The sequence below is a fragment of the Colletotrichum abscissum genome (assembly GCF_030869225.1).
Source record: "Colletotrichum abscissum strain IMI 504890 chromosome Unknown Scaffold_77.1, whole genome shotgun sequence".
Classification (NCBI taxonomy): Eukaryota; Fungi; Ascomycota; class Sordariomycetes; order Glomerellales; family Glomerellaceae; genus Colletotrichum; species Colletotrichum abscissum.
In genome coordinates, this window is record NW_026850522.1 from 1 (window position 1) to 19,883 (window position 19,883).

General features: G+C 53.2%; 10 protein-coding genes across 10 annotated transcripts; 4 read left to right on the top strand and 6 right to left on the bottom strand.

Annotated features, from left to right (window-relative positions):
* Positions 1 to 236: 236 nt before the first annotated feature.
* On the top strand, positions 237 to 599 carry CABS01_15921 (uncharacterized protein; the record flags this gene model as incomplete). Its single annotated transcript, XM_060549254.1, has 1 exon — positions 237 to 599. The coding sequence occupies one exon, from the start codon at positions 237 to 239 to the stop codon at positions 597 to 599; it is 363 nt and encodes a 120-aa protein (XP_060390788.1).
* Positions 600 to 1,863: 1,264 nt separating this feature from the next.
* CABS01_15922 (uncharacterized protein) lies at positions 1,864 to 4,122 on the bottom strand (the record flags this gene model as incomplete). Its single annotated transcript, XM_060549255.1, has 1 exon — positions 1,864 to 4,122. The coding sequence occupies one exon, from the start codon at positions 4,120 to 4,122 to the stop codon at positions 1,864 to 1,866; it is 2,259 nt and encodes a 752-aa protein (XP_060390789.1).
* Positions 4,123 to 4,764: 642 nt separating this feature from the next.
* On the bottom strand, positions 4,765 to 5,852 carry CABS01_15923 (alcohol dehydrogenase GroES-like domain-containing protein; the record flags this gene model as incomplete). Its single annotated transcript, XM_060549256.1, has 2 exons — positions 4,765 to 5,504; positions 5,570 to 5,852. 2 exons carry the CDS (start codon positions 5,850 to 5,852, stop codon positions 4,765 to 4,767), a joined length of 1,023 nt encoding a protein of 340 aa, XP_060390790.1.
* A 1,645-nt stretch (positions 5,853 to 7,497) lies between these two features.
* On the top strand, positions 7,498 to 8,298 carry CABS01_15924 (short-chain dehydrogenase; the record flags this gene model as incomplete). Its single annotated transcript, XM_060549257.1, has 2 exons — positions 7,498 to 7,860; positions 7,924 to 8,298. 2 exons carry the CDS (start codon positions 7,498 to 7,500, stop codon positions 8,296 to 8,298), a joined length of 738 nt encoding a protein of 245 aa, XP_060390791.1.
* A 182-nt stretch (positions 8,299 to 8,480) lies between these two features.
* On the bottom strand, positions 8,481 to 9,870 carry CABS01_15925 (uncharacterized protein; the record flags this gene model as incomplete). The annotated part of the gene is made up of 4 exons (XM_060549258.1): positions 8,481 to 9,339; positions 9,401 to 9,528; positions 9,595 to 9,695; positions 9,768 to 9,870. The coding sequence occupies 4 exons, from the start codon at positions 9,868 to 9,870 to the stop codon at positions 8,481 to 8,483; spliced, it is 1,191 nt and encodes a 396-aa protein (XP_060390792.1).
* A 927-nt stretch (positions 9,871 to 10,797) lies between these two features.
* On the top strand, positions 10,798 to 12,321 carry CABS01_15926 (uncharacterized protein; the record flags this gene model as incomplete). Its single annotated transcript, XM_060549259.1, has 2 exons — positions 10,798 to 10,947; positions 11,017 to 12,321. 2 exons carry the CDS (start codon positions 10,798 to 10,800, stop codon positions 12,319 to 12,321), a joined length of 1,455 nt encoding a protein of 484 aa, XP_060390793.1.
* A 143-nt stretch (positions 12,322 to 12,464) lies between these two features.
* Positions 12,465 to 13,325, bottom strand: CABS01_15927 (3' exoribonuclease; the record flags this gene model as incomplete). Its single annotated transcript, XM_060549260.1, has 2 exons — positions 12,465 to 12,978; positions 13,039 to 13,325. 2 exons carry the CDS (start codon positions 13,323 to 13,325, stop codon positions 12,465 to 12,467), a joined length of 801 nt encoding a protein of 266 aa, XP_060390794.1.
* A 958-nt stretch (positions 13,326 to 14,283) lies between these two features.
* On the bottom strand, positions 14,284 to 15,213 carry CABS01_15928 (uncharacterized protein; the record flags this gene model as incomplete). Its single annotated transcript, XM_060549261.1, has 1 exon — positions 14,284 to 15,213. One exon carries the CDS (start codon positions 15,211 to 15,213, stop codon positions 14,284 to 14,286), a length of 930 nt encoding a protein of 309 aa, XP_060390795.1.
* Positions 15,214 to 16,510: 1,297 nt separating this feature from the next.
* On the top strand, positions 16,511 to 18,207 carry CABS01_15929 (NLI interacting factor-like phosphatase; the record flags this gene model as incomplete). Its single annotated transcript, XM_060549262.1, has 2 exons — positions 16,511 to 17,542; positions 17,596 to 18,207. 2 exons carry the CDS (start codon positions 16,511 to 16,513, stop codon positions 18,205 to 18,207), a joined length of 1,644 nt encoding a protein of 547 aa, XP_060390796.1.
* Positions 18,208 to 18,752: 545 nt separating this feature from the next.
* CABS01_15930 (uncharacterized protein) lies at positions 18,753 to 19,124 on the bottom strand (the record flags this gene model as incomplete). The annotated part of the gene is made up of 2 exons (XM_060549263.1): positions 18,753 to 18,831; positions 18,922 to 19,124. 2 exons carry the CDS (start codon positions 19,122 to 19,124, stop codon positions 18,753 to 18,755), a joined length of 282 nt encoding a protein of 93 aa, XP_060390797.1.
* Positions 19,125 to 19,883: the final 759 nt, after the last annotated feature.

The following is a 19,883-nucleotide window of genomic DNA, read 5'->3' on the forward strand; positions in this document are numbered from 1 at the left end:
CTTGAGGTCGGGCGGCGATAGAGGATAGACCTCGAAATTTGTTGGGCATAACAGTGATGAAATGTGAATCATTTGACGCGGTTTGCAAGGAAAGTCTTTCCGTGATACTTCCCACCACAATCTTGTTAATTGCAATCTGGTCCACCACTGAACAGGGTCTGGCGATCACCGCAGGTAGCCTTGCAACGCTCCGCCCACTCTTCAGACTCGTAGGATACCGACTCGGCTTTACATCCATGGGACCCTCGCAACTCCACGATTCCGAACGCGGCGCCCCGTCTGCTATGGGTGGCAACATCAAGAACGTCAGCAACAGTAGCTCAAGCCGGGGCCAACGACGCGGCCCTTTCAGTCTTACCACCTTCATGTCCAAGGATGAAAGCGAGAGTCATGAGATGGGCAGCGGCAGCGAACAAGAACGAAACCAGCAGCAGAAGATGTCTTCAAGTAAGCGCGCTCGCGGCTGGGAGTCGACAGGGAGGCGGGATAATGAGAGCGAGACTGAACTAACTTTCGAAGCCTCAAAAGAGTCGGTGGGGAGTGACCGCGACAACATAGTCGTTGTTCAAACCTTCTCTTTGCGGGAAGATCGATTGTAAACGTTGTACACATGCTTACTGTAAACGATGAATCTAATATTCAACGCCTCACGAATGGGAATTGGGAGATGGTATATATAAAACTTAATTGAGCAACATGTATATGAAGAAATCCTGCAAACGCGATCCAATTGCCATCATGCAAATTTCAGGTCCATCAGACCAATCTGATGTCTTACCTACTTGACAGGAGATGCATCAGATGAACCACTCTCCATATACCCAGGCACATGGTTGGTATGCACTTGCGATCTTAACTCAGCAGCAAGCCATGATTTTATGTTCTCCTGAACATAGCTGGAAGCTCATTGTCTCAATCTCGACAAGCCACTCAGTCGGGAACATTGAGGGCAAGTAGCCAAGATGCAGGCACACGAACTACACCGGGGACCGCAGCAACAAGGCACAGGAAAAAGTGATTTAACAAATCGACCCTCAGGTTACTTGAATTCTGCTAATAGAGCTACATATAATCTTTAAGGTCTTCCCCCAAGATTGCCCGCGCCACAATGAGCGAATATCCTTGTGTTGTTCATTCGTCTAGGCTCCAGACCAACCACGGCTTCTGCAGCCACGATTACGACAACCATAGGGAGCCTGTGTGATCATGCCAAGTAGAGAGACATTTGGTTTTGCAAGGGAAACTTCGACGCAAGAAGACTCGCAGTTCTCTTTTCCCAGCAACGCAAGCCGTCTCGCAAGTTGTCGCAATACGCATATTGTCATCCGACAGCAATACTGTACTTGGTGTTGCACGGTGAGGCTGGCTATAAGCATCACTTGTACTACAAACCAATCACTCTGGCTACAGCGATACGCCAATCCTTGAAATTTTGGCAGATTGTCGATCCGAAATAACAAGTTGATTTGGTTGCCACTGCAAATCATTGCCGTCCACACCAACAGCATTGCTATGCAGTGCTGAAATGAGTGTCAAGCACACCAGCTGGAGTACACTCAGGGCCGCCTCGCAATGTCGCCTCAGAACCACGAACAACGCAAGCGTCATTGTTTTCCTCGTTCTCGTTAGACTGGACACAAATTGCTCCTAGGACGTTCGAGAGTAGTTGATTCGTCCAAATGATTCTCTAAATATACTTCCCTAACGCTCTATTTCTTGAAGTGGTTCGTCTTTGGGTCTCAGGACCGCAACTACATCCTTGTTCTAGTCGACGGGGACATGGCATGCTACATCCGATCCCTTCAATGGCGAGAATCACTCTCAAGAGTTTTGAAACTTGGTCGCTAGTGTGCAGTGTTGATATCAAGTCTCGTCCTTCATGGATACGGCATTGTGTTGGGGCCTCGTCGGGCCAGCTGGCACTCCATTCTGTACTGGCCTCAGAAGGCGGTTCAGAGAGCTCTGGTTGACCTGCGATAAAGGTGTCACTGGCGTCAATGGTGTTGTCGAGGTTCTATCAGCATTTCCCATGCTCTGACCTCGCGCCAGAACAGCCAATGAGTTCTTGAGCGCATTCAACTGGGCCTGAAAATCGTTACTTTCGATTGCGGGCTGACGGCCGGGATGAGGCTGCTGCTGTGTCGATGTTGTCTCCTTTTGGCGTTGAAGCTCGGCCTCGATCCGATCCATTCTCTTGGCCTGTTCTTTCTTTGCTTCCGCCTGTTCGGCAACGTGGTTCGTGAGGCGTGTCTCCACCATTGCGATGCGATTGTTAAGAGTGCCCAGGTGCTGATCTAAGGAGGTTTTGCTAACATCAACGAGTGTTCTGCAGTTATTGATCAAGGTTGTGCTGATAGCGATAGCTTCCTCCATCTTCAAAATTCGAGGCATGTAATCAGCATTCGGTACTTGGTCGGCGATGGCTCTTTCTATCCTCTCAAGGCGGTCTTCAAAGCCCTCTGGACGCGGCAGGGTTGGGTCAGCTCGCGCGCCCATCCGTTCTTCCAATGCGGCTAGCCTTGTCTCGGTCCGGATGCTCTGTTGAGTATCTACCCCTTTTCGATCTTCTGATCCTATTCTGACGGTTTTTTTGCTTGTCTCGGAAGCTTGAGACGACTCTGTGTTGGAAAGAAGACCGTGTTTGACTTCCTTCATCTCTCGGCTCAACGTCTTCAAATCGCCTTCGAAGCTTTCGATAAGGCCATGCTGGTCTTGCTGCCGTTGTTGAATCTTTTGGCTCGATTTGCGACATGTCATAATCTCCGCAACAAGGCTGTTTATCTGGCTACTGAGCATATCCAACTTTTGTAGGGCATCTTGGCACTTTGAAGCAGTGAGCAGGTTGAGCTGGTCGTGTGCTTTTCGGATATCTCTTGAAAGCTCCTCAGATTCCATAACGAGGCTTGCTTGTTGTTTCAAGAGCTGCATGGTCTCGTCGTTTTGTCCAACTCTGGTCTCGAGCAGTCGGAGTAGCTCATCGTCATACTGCGACTGTTTCTGGTGTCCGATGGTGGCTAGGTCGTTCAAATCCGAGTCATATGTCTTGTGTTGTTCTTCAGCCAAATCCTGACTTGCATCAAGCATCGAGCCTGCTGCCCCATGGTGAGTGGGTGTTCGTCGATGGTCTTGGCTGCTCATTACTTGGCTAGAGGGCTCCTCGTGACAAGGGGTGAGCTGCCAGTTCAGTCGCGGGGAGCATGACGGCGATTCCGGGAGGCATTGCCTTTTCAAGGAGTCGGGTGCATCAGGGCTAGGTTTCCTTTTCCGCCCTTGGCTTTGGATGAGGTCATCGATAGCGCTTTCTGAAGCACCCTGAGTAGACGACTGCCTGATGTTATCGTAGCCGAAAGAAGCTCTGCGTTGCCTATCCGGTGTTGTCGTCGAGATGCTTGGGAGGCTCTTGCCAGAAGGTATCATCTGGAAGTGGGCACTGGTGGAAGAGTCCCTACGTTGACGCTGGCCCGATGGTACTGATATGCGCGAAGCCAGATCCTTGCCGATGCTGCGTATGCTTCCGCCTCTTATTTGAAAGCTCGAAGGTGTGCCCTTCTTGATGGGGAACGCCCCATACGTGGGAGGATTATCTGGATCGATGATAGACATCCGGTCATGCTTCATCAGCTCTGACCATGACTCCTCAACGTACTTCCACTCTTCTTGAAGCTCCTGGGTTGTCGGCTGGGCACCGACTGGCGGGTCAGGATCCCGGGAATTCCACGCGTCGATGAGATTACTCAGGAAGTTATGGCGCTTCTTGTGGATCTTGGGGGTTTCCAGGTATACGCGGCGACGATCCGAGTAAATTTCTGCGAGGTCCTCGACCATTCGAGAGCTGGCATTAGACACACCCCAGTGATCGCGTATGAAGTCCCAAAAGCGGATGCGATCGAAGGCCAGATGTTGACATCGTAACAGAAGCCGGAAAAGAATAACGAGGTTAAGGTGTATGCGCCCTTGACGATCGGACAAGGTCTTCAACTCGGCAAATCTGTCAAATCTCTTTGCATTGCCAGGATGAAGAAGAATCGCTTTAGACAGGGCCACTGAATTCGGCCACGGGGGAAGCGGGAGCGAGACGGCTGTGATCCAGAATACGTCGTTGTAGTCCCCTTTCCCCACCATGGTGTAATATGAATGGTTCAAGGCCCGCGAGGGTATCGCCAGGCTAGACTCTAGTGGGGAATGCAGATGATGATATCGAGAAAGAGTGTGGGCATGGAGAGCCGACGTCAAGAAATCTGCGTGCGTGACACTGACGCGGAAGGGACGGGGAGCAAGGATGGAGGGGCCCTGACCGCGCAGAAGCCGAGGACGCGGAACCTGGGAGATACCGGCACCGCCGCGCGTGGTGGTTTCAGGGGTCCAACCAGAAGGTTCAACGCTCTGTGGCCCTGTGGAGTCGACTCGCCGAGGATTTGGCTGTCAGTGTTCTGGAACGAACTATTCGTAAGGTACCTAACCGTTCTCTTGTCACCGATGGGTGTTACCTAAGCCAGACTTCCCTGGACTCACCCAACTCATTCATTCTCACATTTCGTCACACTCTCAGTCTCACTCTCACTCTCGCTTTCAGTCACACCCTCACTGCTGCTCTGGAACTAAGCAATTTCATATACCTAGTAGGCGACACCTCTGGGTGTTTGCTCATACTCCGTTCTCATTTTTCACATCATCATTCCCACCGACATCATCAACATCATTTCCTCAACGCCACTTCAAGTCTCCAATCGCATTGCTCACCAGCACGACCCTCATTCGAGATGTTCAGCCCATAACCAGCACACTCCGGAAGCGCACCTTATTAGAAATCATGTGTTCCGAAGCCTTCTTCGCGTCGTCCAGTGAGAATCTCTCAACCATGCACTTAATGCCGTGTGTTGCTGCAAAGTCAATGGCCTCCTCCGAGTCCATCTGATGTCCACTGGGCCATCCACAAACCGACTTGCCTCCAACGATGAGGTCAATCGTGTCGACCTCCAATCCTCCGACAGGCGCCAAAACGCACAGCTTGCCGCCTGGCTGCAAACCACCGGTAAGCGGCGAGATGATCTTGGGGTTGGGTGCTGTCGCAAGGATCAAAGCAGCACCTCCAAGCTTCTTGAGCTCCTTGACGGGGTCTGTTGCGCTCGAGTCGATGTACTCATGCGCACCCAACTTCATCGCAAAGTCCTTCTTGGTGGACCCGGAACTCAGGACCACGACTTTATAACCCATGCGACTGGCGTACTGCACGCCAAGATGACCCAAGCCGCCGAGACCCTGGATGGCAACGAGATTGCCTTGCTCGATTTGCATCTTGCGAATGCTGTTGAAAACGGTAACACCGGCGCAAAGAAGTGGTGCTGCTTCCGCAGGATCAACGTCCTTTGGCACCCGGACTGCCGACTCGGCACGGAGCAGCACGTACTCGGCGTACCCACCATCCCGGAACACGCCATTGATGGTCTCGTTATCACAGGCTTGGAAGAACCCCTTTTGGCACTGTCGACACGTTCCGTCATGCCCTGCATTTCACCATTAAAAAGAGCTCTTGACGTACAAATGCATGAGAACTCTGGAACAGACATACCTCCGTGCCAAGCACCTCCAACACGCTCTCCGCCTGTGAACCGGCTCACGCCTTCGCCCACTGCCACCACGTCGCCAATGATCTCATGGCCTGGGATCCGTGGGAAAACGTCTCCGAAACCTCCTTCTGCCATGCCTACATCGGAGTGGCATACCCCGCATGCTAGAACTTTGACTAGGACGAGGCCGGGACCTGGTTGTTTCAGTTCCTGGTCGACAATCTTGAGGGGCGCGCTCTTGGACTCGATAACGGCCGCCTTGAAAGTCTTTGGAAGTCCCGACATTGTGAATCGTGATCTTGCAGTCTTGGAAGTTGAGTGTCAGGGTTTGAAACAGAGAGAAAAGATGTGCTGTGAAAGAGAGAGGTTGCCCTTGCGTAGACCTCAACTTGGGGCGGTGCGATGGCCACTACTTATATGCACGCAGGACTAAGGGTAAGAAGTCAGTCTGTGTATCACACACGTCGACTTGACTGGTGCAATGCTGGAATCCACGCTTTCCGAGAGGGTTGGGCAAGTCAAGTCCAGACTTTCAAGCCCCTCATTTGTTTACTAATAAACAAGATAGCTCCAGAGACCCAGTACCCAGACGTCTGCACCGCTGATAAGAACTCCTGGCTGCAGTCATCTCCTGTAGGCTTCGCATGTCTCATAGGATGCTTCCAGAGAAGCTTGGGTTGTCGGTAAGACTAGGACGGATTTAGAAGAGGGGTTAAAGTGTGGTGGCGCTGCTACCATGGCTACGATGACATCAACAAGACTCAATTCAACCCTCATGGATGTGAGCCCCTCTCATAGCTCCAGGATAGAGCTGGTTGTGCAAAGAATATCTTCTACATATGGTAGAGCCATTCTACCCCTACTGTGTAGGATCAGATAGAGTTAATCGGCCGCCCGTTGCTGCCAAGATATGTACGGCCATGACAACGTCACAAATTCCGCGGAGGCCATGGAACCCATGCACGATTTGCTTCTCGGGAATGTCTCTACTTGGCCCTCGTGGCAAGAGCAAATTCATCAACTTGTGGCTGGAGAATCAACTGCGGCTTGGGAGAGATCTCAAGGGAGCCATCGGCAATCGGCGCGCCGAACGCAGGCTTACGTTCCGCGTAACTCCGTCAGCCAATGAAATGTTATTCCTTGTCGGTTTTGCAGGGGCCTTTTTCTCCAAAGCCGACAGATACGGACACGCAAGTCCTCCGTTTCTCGTTCGTACCTTTAGGTAGCCACGGCAGCATACTGGGCGTAAAGGTACCTTGCACAGTATGTTCGTCGCGGAGTTCAATTGCCTCAGCCTTACCGGGGCAAACAAGGATTCGGAACCGTGCCAAAGCTAAGTCGTCAAGCTTTCCTTAGCACGTGTACCGATGAGAGATGTGTAGCAGGCGTGACTCTCCTGAGAGCTCCGATGCAGCCGGTAAGCTATCCACAAGCTGAGCACTGAAGTACCTTTCTCGCGCTTCGCGCCAAACAAAGAACTTTTGATGGCCGTCCGAGAGCAACAAAATGATGGAGAATACTGCACAGTTGCGGAGATAGCAGAGCTCGATCTGATGTACCCTTCCGGAGCCTCCCCACAATTTCGGCCTTCGCGCGCAAAAGGCTACTTGTATGCTGAGCTCGAGCAGCGAAGTCTTGAAGGCTTAGCTCTGAAGCCACGCCTCCTGGGGGTGCAAGTCAGAGTCCCCGAAACTCCATGAATGTGGTCATTGATGGAGTTGATGGATCTTTTGTTGCAATAGCTGAAGCTTGCCTCGGGTATATAAATGACCAAAGCTGCCCACATCCTGTACTTTGTCCTTCGAAACAAACAATAACGGAACATTACTTTAATAAAAGCAATACTTCAGTCACATCACACAATCCAATCACTCAACGTATCAACAGAGCTTCACGTACAAGCAGGCCTAGAAATATAATTAGACCCAGAATGTCTCTCCAAGATAAGGTCATCCTCATCACCGGAGGTTCCAAAGGCATCGGCAAGGCCATCGCTCTTGATGCTGCCGCGCAGGGTGCCAGGATTGTTGTCAACTATAGCAGCGACTCAACCGCCGCCAACGAAGTTGTCAAGGCCATTGGCAGCGACCGCGCTATCGCCGTGCGCGCCGACGGCTCCAAGATGGCCGAGTTGCAGAAGCTCGTGGATGTCACCATCGACAAGTTTGGCAAAATCGATGTGCTGATCCCCAACGCTGCCATCATGCACATGCGCACTGTCGAGAATACTACAGAAGAGGACTTTGATCAAATGTTCAACACCAACGTCAAGGGACCCTACTTCTTGGTACAGGTATGCGATCCAATCCATTCCGGCGTGCCCTTGTGTTCTATAAAACTTACCTTTTCTGAAAAGAAAGCTCTCCCCCACATGTCTGAAGGCGGCCGTATCATTTTCCTCTCAACGACCGTCCTCGCTTCAAGTAGCCTTCCCCCGCCGTACCTGCTCTATGCATCGACAAAGGGCAGTATTGAGCAGATGACCAAATACATGGCCAAGGACCTCGCCAAGAAGGGCATCAACGTCAATGCTATCGCGCCTGGTCCCACCGGGACCGACTTGTTCTACAAGGGCAAGACGGAGGAGATGCTCAAGAACATCACTGCCAGCAGCCCCTACAACAGAATTGGCACACCAGAGGAAATCGCCTCTGTGGCAGTTTTCTTGTCAGGAAAGGAATCATCCTGGGTGACGGGGCAGATTATTCGGGTAAATGGAGGAGCTGCATGAGAAGCATGTAATTAGACAAAGGCTTGCGCATGTAGTGCTAGTCAATGATATAGAATTTCCATGTTCAACGCCTTGGCCTCACTCCCTCGAGGCAACCACTCAATATGCGATCTTGGACGATCTTGGACGCTCTTTCAATATCCCAAAAATCTAAAGTTAAACTGATGGCGCCGCTAGGGATTCTACTGAGCCCCCAAGGCAGCTAGTGCATTGCGCAGCTCCTTTACTGCCGTCGGCACATCTTCAAAGTTGAGCGCAGAAATAGCCCACTTGGCGTGCTTCTGCGCCTTTGGCAAATCCATATCATCCGAAGGTGCACTGCTTGGTGCCCACGAGTTGTGTGAACCGGCAGCCACTGGTGCTCTGGGCTGAGGTACCATCGGCGGTGGCTTGAACTGCTGAGGCGCCGGAGGTGGAGGCGACTTGGTAACACTGGAAGGGGGTATCTGAGGCGGCTGCCACGGCGACGCAGTGTTGGCCGGGCTGAATGATGGGCCGGTCGAGGATGCGGCATAAGGAGAAGGGGCTGACGGCTCGTTTGCCTTGACGGAAGAGTCATTTACGCCGGATTGGCTCAAGGGAGATGGCGGGAACTGTTCGGGAGGGTCAAAGTAGCCCTGAGTCTGTGGTGCCGGCGGGTTGAGGTCGTTTGCCGAAGGCACTGATGGGAGATCGAGCACGCTGGACTGGGCAGGCTCAGGCTCGCTGGGCTCGGTTGTCGGCGCGGACTCTGCCGGTGCCGGTGCCTTTTTGTAAAACTCGGTCTCCGGGTCGTCCTCTACAGACGCAGGCTTTGGGGACGTTAATCCTTGGACATCTGGGTCGTTGGGATCCAGCGCAGGAAGAACATCTTCGGCCGCGGGCTCTTCCTGTTTGGGGTTGGACTCGTTGGGGTCCTTGCCCTCCTTCAAAGCCTTGAGTATCCGAGCAGCGTTCCACTTTGCATATTTGACCTTCTTGAGCGTTTCTTCGTCTACAGGGCCCCAAATATTGCCCAGGAGGAGGAAGGTTGCAGCGGCATCGAAGGTATCGGCGGTTTGCCTAGGTTCGAAGCACGTTAGGAGGCAAGGAAGGTGGTGCTATCGTAGTGAAAAGGGCGCACCTGGTGACGCGATTCGCGCGCATAACCTTCTCTGCCCTGTCGAGAGTATCTTGTGCGAATTGCTCGACATATGCTTGCCCAACTGTGTCGTCGGTGATGGCTTCTTCTTGAGCGTTCTCAGTTTTGGTCTGGCACGGCAACTATTAGTCGCTGACGCACAGCAGCAACGATAACAACATCATCGTCTTGCTAACCTGTTCAAGCCTATCCATAAGGTTTGTCGTGTATGAGAGACTCTCATCGTCGACGTTGTGCAAACCCTTGGCCAGGATTTGGTTGACCACCCAGTATTCGCCTGTGTGTGTGTCTGGTCAGTATCTAGAGCATCCTCCGGCCATGCAGTAGTAATGGAGATGCCCGGACATACACCAGTAAGTCACCACAGGTTTGTGCTGCCGCAGCTGATTTGCGCGATTGATGAATCTCGTGATGTCTGCCTGTCGCAGGCTGTCGGGGATCGGCTCGGCCATGGCTGCGGCGGCGGCGGCTGCAACAAGCAGAAGGAGGAGGGTTCGAAGGGCGCGATGGACAGTATCGGGAAAGGACGCTTTTGATCAGTATCGGGGTCCGGACGAGAGCAAGGGGAAAAACCCTTTTGCTCAGTGACAGCTCACGGGCGCAAAGATGTAGCGGACTTGCGACGAGTGGTGCTGCGCCAAGAGGTAGGAGACATGTATTTCGTATCTTGGAAGCCTTACCGCAGGTGGCAGTATCAGCGGCAACACCACCGTCAACTTTCCCCACACGGCGCACATCACAGCGGGGTGGGAAGGTCACCGGGTACGTACCTGCATCCATCAGGTGGACGACGACCTCAGATTGTGAGGTACTTTTAGGTACGTCCACAGAAGGAAGTACATAAGGTACCTTAGGTACTGCGGCTCGTGGCTGGTGGTGCTCGAATTGTGGCTCAAGCTCAGCAGAGCTAGTGTGGGGTATGTGGCTAGTGCTCAGGCCAGATGCTCCGATTCAATTGACTGGAAATTTCCATGGTTCCATTCCCAGGCCGAATTAAGCCCAAAGGTGAGGGGTTCGCGTCTCACAGTTCCACGCTGGCCTCTTTACGCTGCGAAGAAGCCAACTAAACTTTTATGCTTCCATTTGCTTGCTTTCCCAATTCCATAAATGCAGACAGGGACAGAGCTCACTCACATGGCTGAACCCAGCTCCTTGCTCTGACTTTTTATTCCCACACCTTTTCTCTTATCTCCCGGCTCCCTTTCCTCCCTTCCTCTTTGCCTTCTTCTCCTCTCTCTCTACCTTGCCCATCCACGTCTCCATTGTCTCTGGCGTCACATCACTTGCTGCCGTCCGGCGCACTTCTACTCACCTTGCCCACCCCACACTTCACACCTACAACAGATAAAGTGCATTGCTGCTAAACTTTATCCACCACGATGCATCACCCCACTCTCCTTGCAGCTGGCGCTGCCGTTTTGTCGGCTTTGCCCGGCGCCCACGCTGGCATGTATCCAAAGAGCTCTGCTGTGCTCCAAGTTGATGCCAAAAATTATGACAGCTTGATTGCCAAATCCAACTACACATCGGTAAGACATTTTTCATGGTGTTGTTTACATCAATCAACTTTTTTTCACATGCTTACCTGAGCTTGCCAGATTGTCGAGTTCTATGCTCCCTGGTGCGGTCATTGCCAGAACCTCAAGCCCGCCTACGAAAAGGCTGCCAAAAACCTGAATGGTCTGGCCAAGGTTGCTGCCGTCGATTGCGACGAGGATGCCAACAAGCCTCTCTGCGGTCAGATGGGCGTGCAAGGCTTCCCCACCCTCAAGATTGTGAGGCCTGGCAAGAAGCCTGGCAAGCCCGTTGTCGAGGATTACCAGGGGCCCCGTACTGCCACCGGTATTGTTGAGGCTGTCGTCGACAAGATCACCAATCACGTCAAGCGCGTTACTGACAAGGACCTCGACTCTTTCCTCGAGGGTGACAAGCCCAAGGCAATCCTCTTCACTGAGAAGGGCACCACTAGCGCTCTGCTCCGCAGTGTCGCCATCGACTTCCTCGACGCTGTCACAATTGGTCAGGTCCGCAGCAAGGAGGCAAAGGCTGTCGAGAAATTCGGAGTCAAGTCTTTCCCCGCCCTGGTGCTACTGCCCGGTGGAGACAAGGAACCTATTGTCTACGATGGAGAACTAAAGAAGGATGGGCTGGTGTCGTTCATTTCCCAGGTCGCTTCCCCCAACCCCGACCCCGCGCCCAAGGCCGACAAGAAGAAGGCCGACAAGAAGGCAGAGAAGAAGCCTGAGAAGAAGAGCAAGCCTGCCTCCGAAAAGTCAAGCACCAGCACTGCCGCCGAGCAGGAGGCTACCCCTGAGCCTGAAGCCGCCACCGAGACCCCGTCAACCGAGCAAGCCGCCCCTGTCCTCAACGTCATTCCTCCATTGCCCATTGCCAACACGCCCGGAAGGCTCCTGTCGGAATGCCTCAACACCAAGTCCCACACCTGCGTCCTGGCCTTCGTGCCCTCCAAGGAGAACGAAAAGGCCGAGAAGGCGCTTACCAGTCTGTCAGAGATCGCCCATAAGCACGGCCAGGCCAAGCGCAAGCTGTTCCCCTTCTTCTCTGTTCCCGACGAAAACCCGGCCGCGGCCACTGTCCTCAAGAGTCTTGGCCTTGCTAGCGAGGTTGAGATTATTGCCGTCAACGCACGCCGGAACTGGTGGAGACACTACGAGGGCGATTTCGAAGCGACGAGCGTCGAGAGCTGGATCGATGCTATTCGTCTTGGCGAGGGAGCGAAGAAACAGCTGCCTGATGGATTGGTAGCTCAGGAGATCGAGCCCGAGTCTTCGGAAAGCAGTGCGACCGCCTCTACCGCAGCCACGGATCCTACTGCTGAAACCGAGACGGACGCGCCTAAGGAGACACCATCTGAAGCCCCCGCGCCCCATGATGAGTTGTAAGCATCCGCTTGTCCTCTGAAATCTGCATGAATGGTTAGCTTGGACCGTGTGTACATTAGTTAGTCAATGTGATGGGAGAAATCTGACCATTGCCAATACCGCTGAGCCACTTCTGTGGTTGATGCTGCCTTCCATGCTTCCACTCATGATTCCATTTCCAAGTCCAACCCGGTGCCTTTCTCTACCGTACCTTCTTGTACCATTTGACGGCCCTTCTCCTTGACCACGCGGTCCATAAACTGTCGCACCTGTTTGCATCCATCTACACCAACAGCAAGCATGCCCTCCAACCGGCTGACCTGGACACGGCTTTCACACACCATTACGGCAACACGGTCCGTGAGGCCCAGCGTTCCCACTGTCATGTACGGCAGCTCCTGCTCTTCCTGGGTGTTGAGATCGAGTAGAGGGTCAGCACCATCATCGGCGGCTGCGTATGTAGAGGTCGAGCCGGCAGTGCAAGCAGCAATGTAGTCGGTCATGGGAATGCCAGCATCGATTAGTGCTAGTGTCGAAGCGTTCAGAAGAGCCGCCAAAAGGGAACCGTCCTGCGACAAAACGTGTAGAGAGATGGTGATGCTGCTGTGGGGGAAGAGATGTGTGTGAAGGTTCGCCGAGACAGCTTTGGCAATGGTAGCCTCGAGTTCTTGTGATCGCCTGCAAAGATTAAACGATTAGCCGAGGCAATACGCACATGCACACACTAGATGCACTTACTTGTCGTTGCGGCCTCGCTTCATACGGTCGACAGAGCTGAAGCCGGCGACGACGAGGTTGACAGTAACGGCAGCTTCCTTGGACTGGCCGCCGGCACCCCCGCGACGCTGGGGTTCAGCAGGTCCTGTAACAACGCACATGACCTTTGTGTGGCCCATCTCGAGGTAGCTCGAGCCATCGGCAGCTTCCTGGGTACGGATTTGGGCGTGCAGGCGTCGGAGCTCGTTCCAGCGGCGGCCATCGACGCGCAGGAGCGCCATGGAGTAAGTGGAGGTATCTAGAGGCATGATTGAGCCACCTGCAATTTTCCTGGATGTATATTTGCTCTGAACTCTGTGATCGTAGGTAGAATGACGAATGGAGGGGTTGCGGGCGCAGAAAGTTGTTGACAAAGTGTTGCACAAGGTGGGATGCGAGGCTATTGCGACTGCGACAGAGGGACAAACCCAAAATTTTGGAAAGCGTCAATCCACCGCCTGCCTTTGGCCACGCTGGGAAAGGTGGGATGGTGGGGCCGGGCGGTCGGTGAGACGGCGTCCGGGCCCCGGTCATCTACGTACAGAGCTCGGGCCTCTGAACCCCTTTGGACCCTGGGCTTCCTATGGCCCGCACTGTCCCTCCCGAGATCGCGGGGAAGCTCTCCCATCTTGGTGGTGGGAAGACCAGAGAGGAGGGAGTTTCGAAACTAAAGAAGTAACATCAGACTCGGCATGGACGTTGCAAGTAAATTCGCCAACGGCCAGCTGCCACCTTTACATCGCACGGCTGACTGTGACTGGTAGGAATTGAAAACGCGGGGTAGCCAGAGTCAATGCCATATTTTCTTCTCGCGCTGGAGGTACACTGCATGACTTCGCGTAGACCTTTGAAGAGCGATTTGATGCGGGAAGTAACATGCAATTACTGCGCCCCGAAATCCTTCGTCGTTATTCACGTTTGATGATAAGCACATTCAAATCTCACTCACTGCGGTCATGGATCGATCATCTAGGTTTGAACCTTGGTAATGCTAGTGACCGGTGTATTCGTTCTCATTCCTCGTTATGCTAATATTACAATCTCGTTGCAGGAGGGATGATGGTGTCGGTTGCCTGGAGCAGCACATTGCTCAACCGAAAATTCCATGCCCGCCTTCATGTCCGTGCCACCCAGTCCCGTAAGAAAAGAGCTCAGTATCGTTCGCGAGCTTGCCCAAAGTAAAAGGAAAGTTGATAGTCCACGCCGTTCAATTTCAATAGTCACCATTCAAGCCATGACCAGGACGCCCATATTAGACGTGCTGAACTCGGACGCCGGAGGTACCAAAACCAAGGAATTGGTCGGCTTAACCTCGTCGTCTTCGGGTCCATCAGTCCATCCTCTCTCAGGGCCCCATCTGATCTTCCGGTTGTTCGCCGATGTCACCTCCAGAAGGGCCCGCATCATTCCCCCCGACTTCTTCACACCAGGCCAGGCGTCGAAATAGACGGTGTCGATCCAGGGCATCTGGTTGAATATTTCCGTCAGGAGAGACTGGCTGAAACCTTCATAAAAGCCATCCGACCGGCGAAAGCCGTTAAAGATGCCGTCGCTGGGATCGCATTCGACCAGCACCGTCAAGCGACGGACGTTGACGCACTCGTGGAGGCCCAGAGCTGGCGTCACCACCCATCCTCGCGGCGGTTTACTCCATCCGGGACCAAGGCGAAGCTCCAAGGATGTAATGTACGATCTTGAGCTTGGCTTCATACGAGCCAAGAGCGGCTTCTTACTTTTGAAGTACTTGCCCGGGTGTGTTGGGAAAATGCGGAACGGGCGGCTGCTGTAGAAGTAGTGAGAGACTTCCTGATAGACAGTGCGGCAAGTTCTTTGGATTCCGAGCTTTTTGTGGTAGGTCTTGTAGTTGTCTGGGTCGAGGTCCACGACGCCACCACTTCCTTCAAAATAATAGTCGTAAATCTTGAGGCGAAGTTCTGATGGCAAAGCCATGAACGCAAAAGGCTTAGCCTTCCTCCTGGCTGCTCTTCTCTCGCTCAGAGTGAGAGAGCCGATGCTGTCTCCGAGTGCATCTATTTCAACTTCGGAGGCATACGTCGACGGGTAGGCGGAGCTTAGTGGTGTGGTAAGAGTAGATGCAATCGGTGTCGGGTCGAGTGATGAGCCGGCGGCTCTCGATATCTTGCCGCGGCGAACCATTGTTGCGGACAGTGGCTCGGGTTGATATCCGTGATGCTACGGTATCTTGGATTGTTGAATCCTTTCCAGGTATTCAATGTATACTCAAGATGTTGAGGCTTTGGTAATGCGCCAACAGTGTTGGTGGGTAGGAGCGTCGGGAGTGGCGGGGTGGCGGGGCGATTTTTCCCTCAATGAATGGTATCTAGTGGTTATGTGCAGAGATTTCAACAGCTTTGTGTTTAGTTTGTTTGATTGGTGAGGTTGTTGCAGGTCGACAGACAGTCTCGCAGAGCGTAGTGAATCACAGAGGGTGGTCCCATTGTGATCGTTGATGCGAACTTGGGGACCACCCTCTAGAATTCACCACGCGCGACGGCCATGGTGACGATAGAGGGAATTGTGACGGTGCTAGGTTGATTTGGACGGCTTGTGTTGATGTGTCTGTATCTGAGGGATTCGGCCAGGTTAGGTGAGGTTCGAGGGTATTCTTCGAGGGGTGCAACAAGTGGGAAATGCGAAGTGGAAAGAGTTGCGGATGGAAGCACTGGGGGTATGGCGCAGTTATGAGGGGGGGCAGCACTCAGGATGGACGGACACTCGGTGGGCGGTGGTGGATGCAGCTCATGCATGAAGGTCACTGCCGGAGGGGACGAAGGACATCCATCCATCAGTCGCGCGTCCACCATTCGGACAAGGTTCGCACGTGAGCCCCTTCCCAGAGGACGTGCACCCGAGTTACTAAGCAGATGAGAACTATAACCAATCATTGCTGGGGAGAACCAAAGGTGGGACAGCATCTACATCGATAATGACCTCATTCGAGGTTCCTTATCCGTGCAGTGCCTTACCTAAGCGTACAGTTATCGCCGATGGAGATAGTCGGAGAATACTCGGCACCCAGTCGTTACCTTGGTGGATCAACGCTTTTTTGCAGTTTCCTTCTCACCCTGGCCACAGTGGCACCAGCTCCCTGGGGCACCTTCCAGGTTCTGCAGAACAGCCACTTCACAGTGAAGTTCCAGGTCCCAAGCTTCTCAAGGCACCGTGCACCCAACGAGCTGTCATTCGTTCCCCTGGTCAGAAAGTTCCAAGGTGGTCCGGACAGTGTGCTTCCTCGTCGAAAATTTCTAGTGCCTTCGTCAGGAATATCGCCAAACCCACTCCACCTCGACCTCACACGCCTGCACCAGCATCTTTTCCCGTCAGCTGGCGCAACACGTACGTCCCCATCATCTATCAACTTTTAGATCAAGACAACGGTCCAGCTTCGAAGCCATCAATACCTAGCCACGTCCACATTGGCCCTTGAAACGCCATGCTGTCAAGGGCAGCTCGCATCGCGCGTCTGCAGCCCACTGCAGCGCAGCTCTACCGCTCTGTCGCAACACCAGCTGCGAGGAGACCCGAGTTCCTAGCTTCATCATGGACTAGGGGCTTTGCGCAGGACAATAAGCCGAAAGGCTCCCCTTCAGATAAGCCGATTGACCAGCAAAAGTCTTCTGAATCGACGCAAGAGGAGACCTCGGCGTCGTCAAGTCCCGAATACAAAGCAGCGTACGAAGAGGCTGCCGAAGCTTCATCCAAGACATCCTCAACACAAACTCCCAAATCCGACGCCGAGAATGCCGCCGATAAGACCGAAGCTCCTGAGCCTGCCGCACCTACCGGCCCACTACCCGACCTCACCCAGGGAATCCCCTCCACCCTAGCATACGAGATGTCTGGTGCGACAAACAAGGCCGCGCTGGCTGCCCTCGCTGAAGAAGAGGCTGTGGCCCAGGGCGGCGGTCGCGGGCGTGGAGAGCTTCCCGACTCGGCATACGTCTCATCAACAGACAGGAAAAGACAGCAGTTTGCGAGCCGCATGTTCCTCGCCTTCGTCGGCTTCGGGGCTGCCGGTGCCGTCTACCTTGGCCGCAACTGGGAAGACAAGGCAGACGAGCTCCGGCACGCCGAGGATGCACCGAACGGATGGGGGTTCGGCGCTTGGTGGAACAGAGTCACCGCCCGTACCGGCGACTTCTTGAACTACTACCAGGAGCCTGCCTTTGAGAAGCTGCTCCCTGATCCCGATCCGTCTTTTGAGCGTCCCTACACCCTGTGTATCAGCTTGGAAGATATGCTCGTTCACAGCGAGTGGACGCGCGAGCACGGTTGGAGAGTGGCCAAGCGCCCCGGCGTTGACTATTTCCTGCGTTACCTGAGCCAGTACTACGAGTTGGTTCTCTTTACCAGCGTTCCTTTCGCCATTGGCGAGCCGCTTGTTCGCAAACTTGACCCCTACCGCTTCATCATGTGGCCCCTCTACCGCGAGGCGACCAAGTACAAGGATGGTGAAGTCGTCAAGGTTCGTAGAATGCCCCTCAACCATTCTCTGTACTACCTCTAATCCGGATGCAGGATCTGTCTTACCTCAATCGCGACCTGTCCAAGGTGATCATTATCGACAGCAGCGACAAGCACGTCCAGAACCAGCCAGAGAACGCCATTGTTCTTCCCAAGTGGAAGGGCGAGTCCAAGGACAAGGAGCTTGTCAGCCTGATTCCCTTTCTCGAGTACATCCACACCATGCAGTACGGCGATGTTCGCAAGGTCCTCAAGTCATTCGAGGGCAAGCACATTCCTACCGAGTTTGCTCGCCGCGAGGCGATTGCACGTGCCGAGTTCAACAAGCAGGTGGAAGCCAAGAAGAAGAAGGCGCCTTCAGGCATGGGCTTGCTGGGTGGCATGCTCGGCCTCAAGCCCTCTAACATGGCCTTGATGGTTTCCCCCGATGGTGAACAGAACCCCCACGAGGCTCTCGCCCAGGGTAAGATGCTCCAGGATATCGCCCGTGAGCGCGGCCAGCGCAACTACGAGATGCTCGAGAAGGAGATTCGCGAAAACGGTGAAAAGTGGCTCAAGGAGGAAGCTGCCATGCAGGAGAAGGCCCAGCAGGAAGCCATGCAGAGCATGATGGGCTCCTTCAGCGGATGGTTCGTTAAGGGCGACGACGCCAGCAAGAAGCAGTAAAGAGGGGGCTGCCACGCACGACCAAAATCCCTTGGCTAATCAGCACATCTTGTGCTTTCCACAAAGACCCATTTCTTCTCTCTTCTTACCAAAACTATTTGTATTTGTATTATCAGGCAAGCTTGGGCGGCGAAGAGGCGTCCCAACTTGCATATAGACTTGACGACGTAGGTCTGCATATGTACGAATCTCTGTATACTACTACAATGCCAGAACACCTCTATGAGGGAATGGCTCAATCAAAGTTGGCGTACCATTGTGCGATGTAAAGCCAAGCTGTAATCGAGTGGCGCAGTTAGATCAACGTATAACCTAGGGGTTGACTCATTATTGCCAGATTCTGTAGTTGATATCTATTGTTCATTACTATAAGCCTATGGGTTTCCAGCCCACTGTCCGTCGCTCATCATCAATCATCGTAGGCCGTGCTACTATTCGCCATCATCACGTACCTCCAGTGGGCGGTATCCTAATTCAGCTTTCCAAATATCCTCCATTGAGCGAAACTCAGCTAGCTACCAAGACTTCCGTGAGGCTGAGAATGCTTAAGCTGGGTGAGGGTTCTTCTTCATCCCTACTCTCGCACACTGCTCGCAGTTGGGGTTTGTGATGCATTGGAAGAATCTGCCAATGATTAGTCTACTGGCAATGACTCGATCGCAACACTCTTTTGTGAAAAGTACGAAATTGCAAAGTGATTAGGATCCCACGTACCCGTCTCTGTCTTTTCCTTTCAAGTCGTCGCAGCGGCAGGCCAACTGACAGTAGTGCCATAATGGGTTGAATGGCGGTGTCTTTCCTGCCTCGATGAGAGGGTCCGCTTCGGCAAGGGAGCTGGTGTCTGGCTTTTGTGTGGTTGGCGCGGCCAGACCGTGTGCCGTGAAGAGGGTGAAAAGTGTAACTTGGAAGAAGCGCATGTTGTTACGGTATCGAGAACCAGTCTATAAGCCTTGTTTCCAAAAGTGGTGTTGAACGGTAAATATAGAGTAGAGTGCCAAATGTTGCGGTTGCGAAGACTCGAGGTTATATTGCAATGTTGGCTGATGTCGATGCTTTTAATTCATGTCCTCAACCTCGCCGTTGCCCTGGATTATATTCCCGTAACGCCTTGAAAAAAACTGTCTTCTTTTCCAGGCTTTGATATCCAAGCCATGAACCAGTATCACCGCAAGATCATCTGCATCAATGTTTGCGGTTCACTCAGCATGAGGCTGCACGAGGAAGTACAGGCTGGCACAGCAACAATGCTATCAGGGTGACAATGCTTCCTGGTCTGGTGACGATTTCTGTGTTTCTCGATATCCCCGAGATACTTCACGGCTTTTGAAAGACCAGCTCAATATTGGGTATTCTGGGATCGAAAAGGTCCGAAAGAGCTCATATGACCAAAGAATGAATGCCTGGATTCCTGTCGAGTGTCGTGCAAAAGGTCGTACCAGTATAACCTCGATGGATGGCGAAACAGCAACAGGGCAACACTTATAGAATCCATCATGAGATCTTTCGCCTTGTTCTCCCCGGTAAGCAGGGCAACCGGCGTCCAGCAAGGGAGGCCGGTAGGCATACGAGGGAATTGGACAAAAGAAGTGCGACAAAAACGGCCTTCCAGTGCTGTCATAGAATCGGACTTGCGTCCATGGCACTTGTACGACGTGACAAGGTCGCGTTTTCGCGGA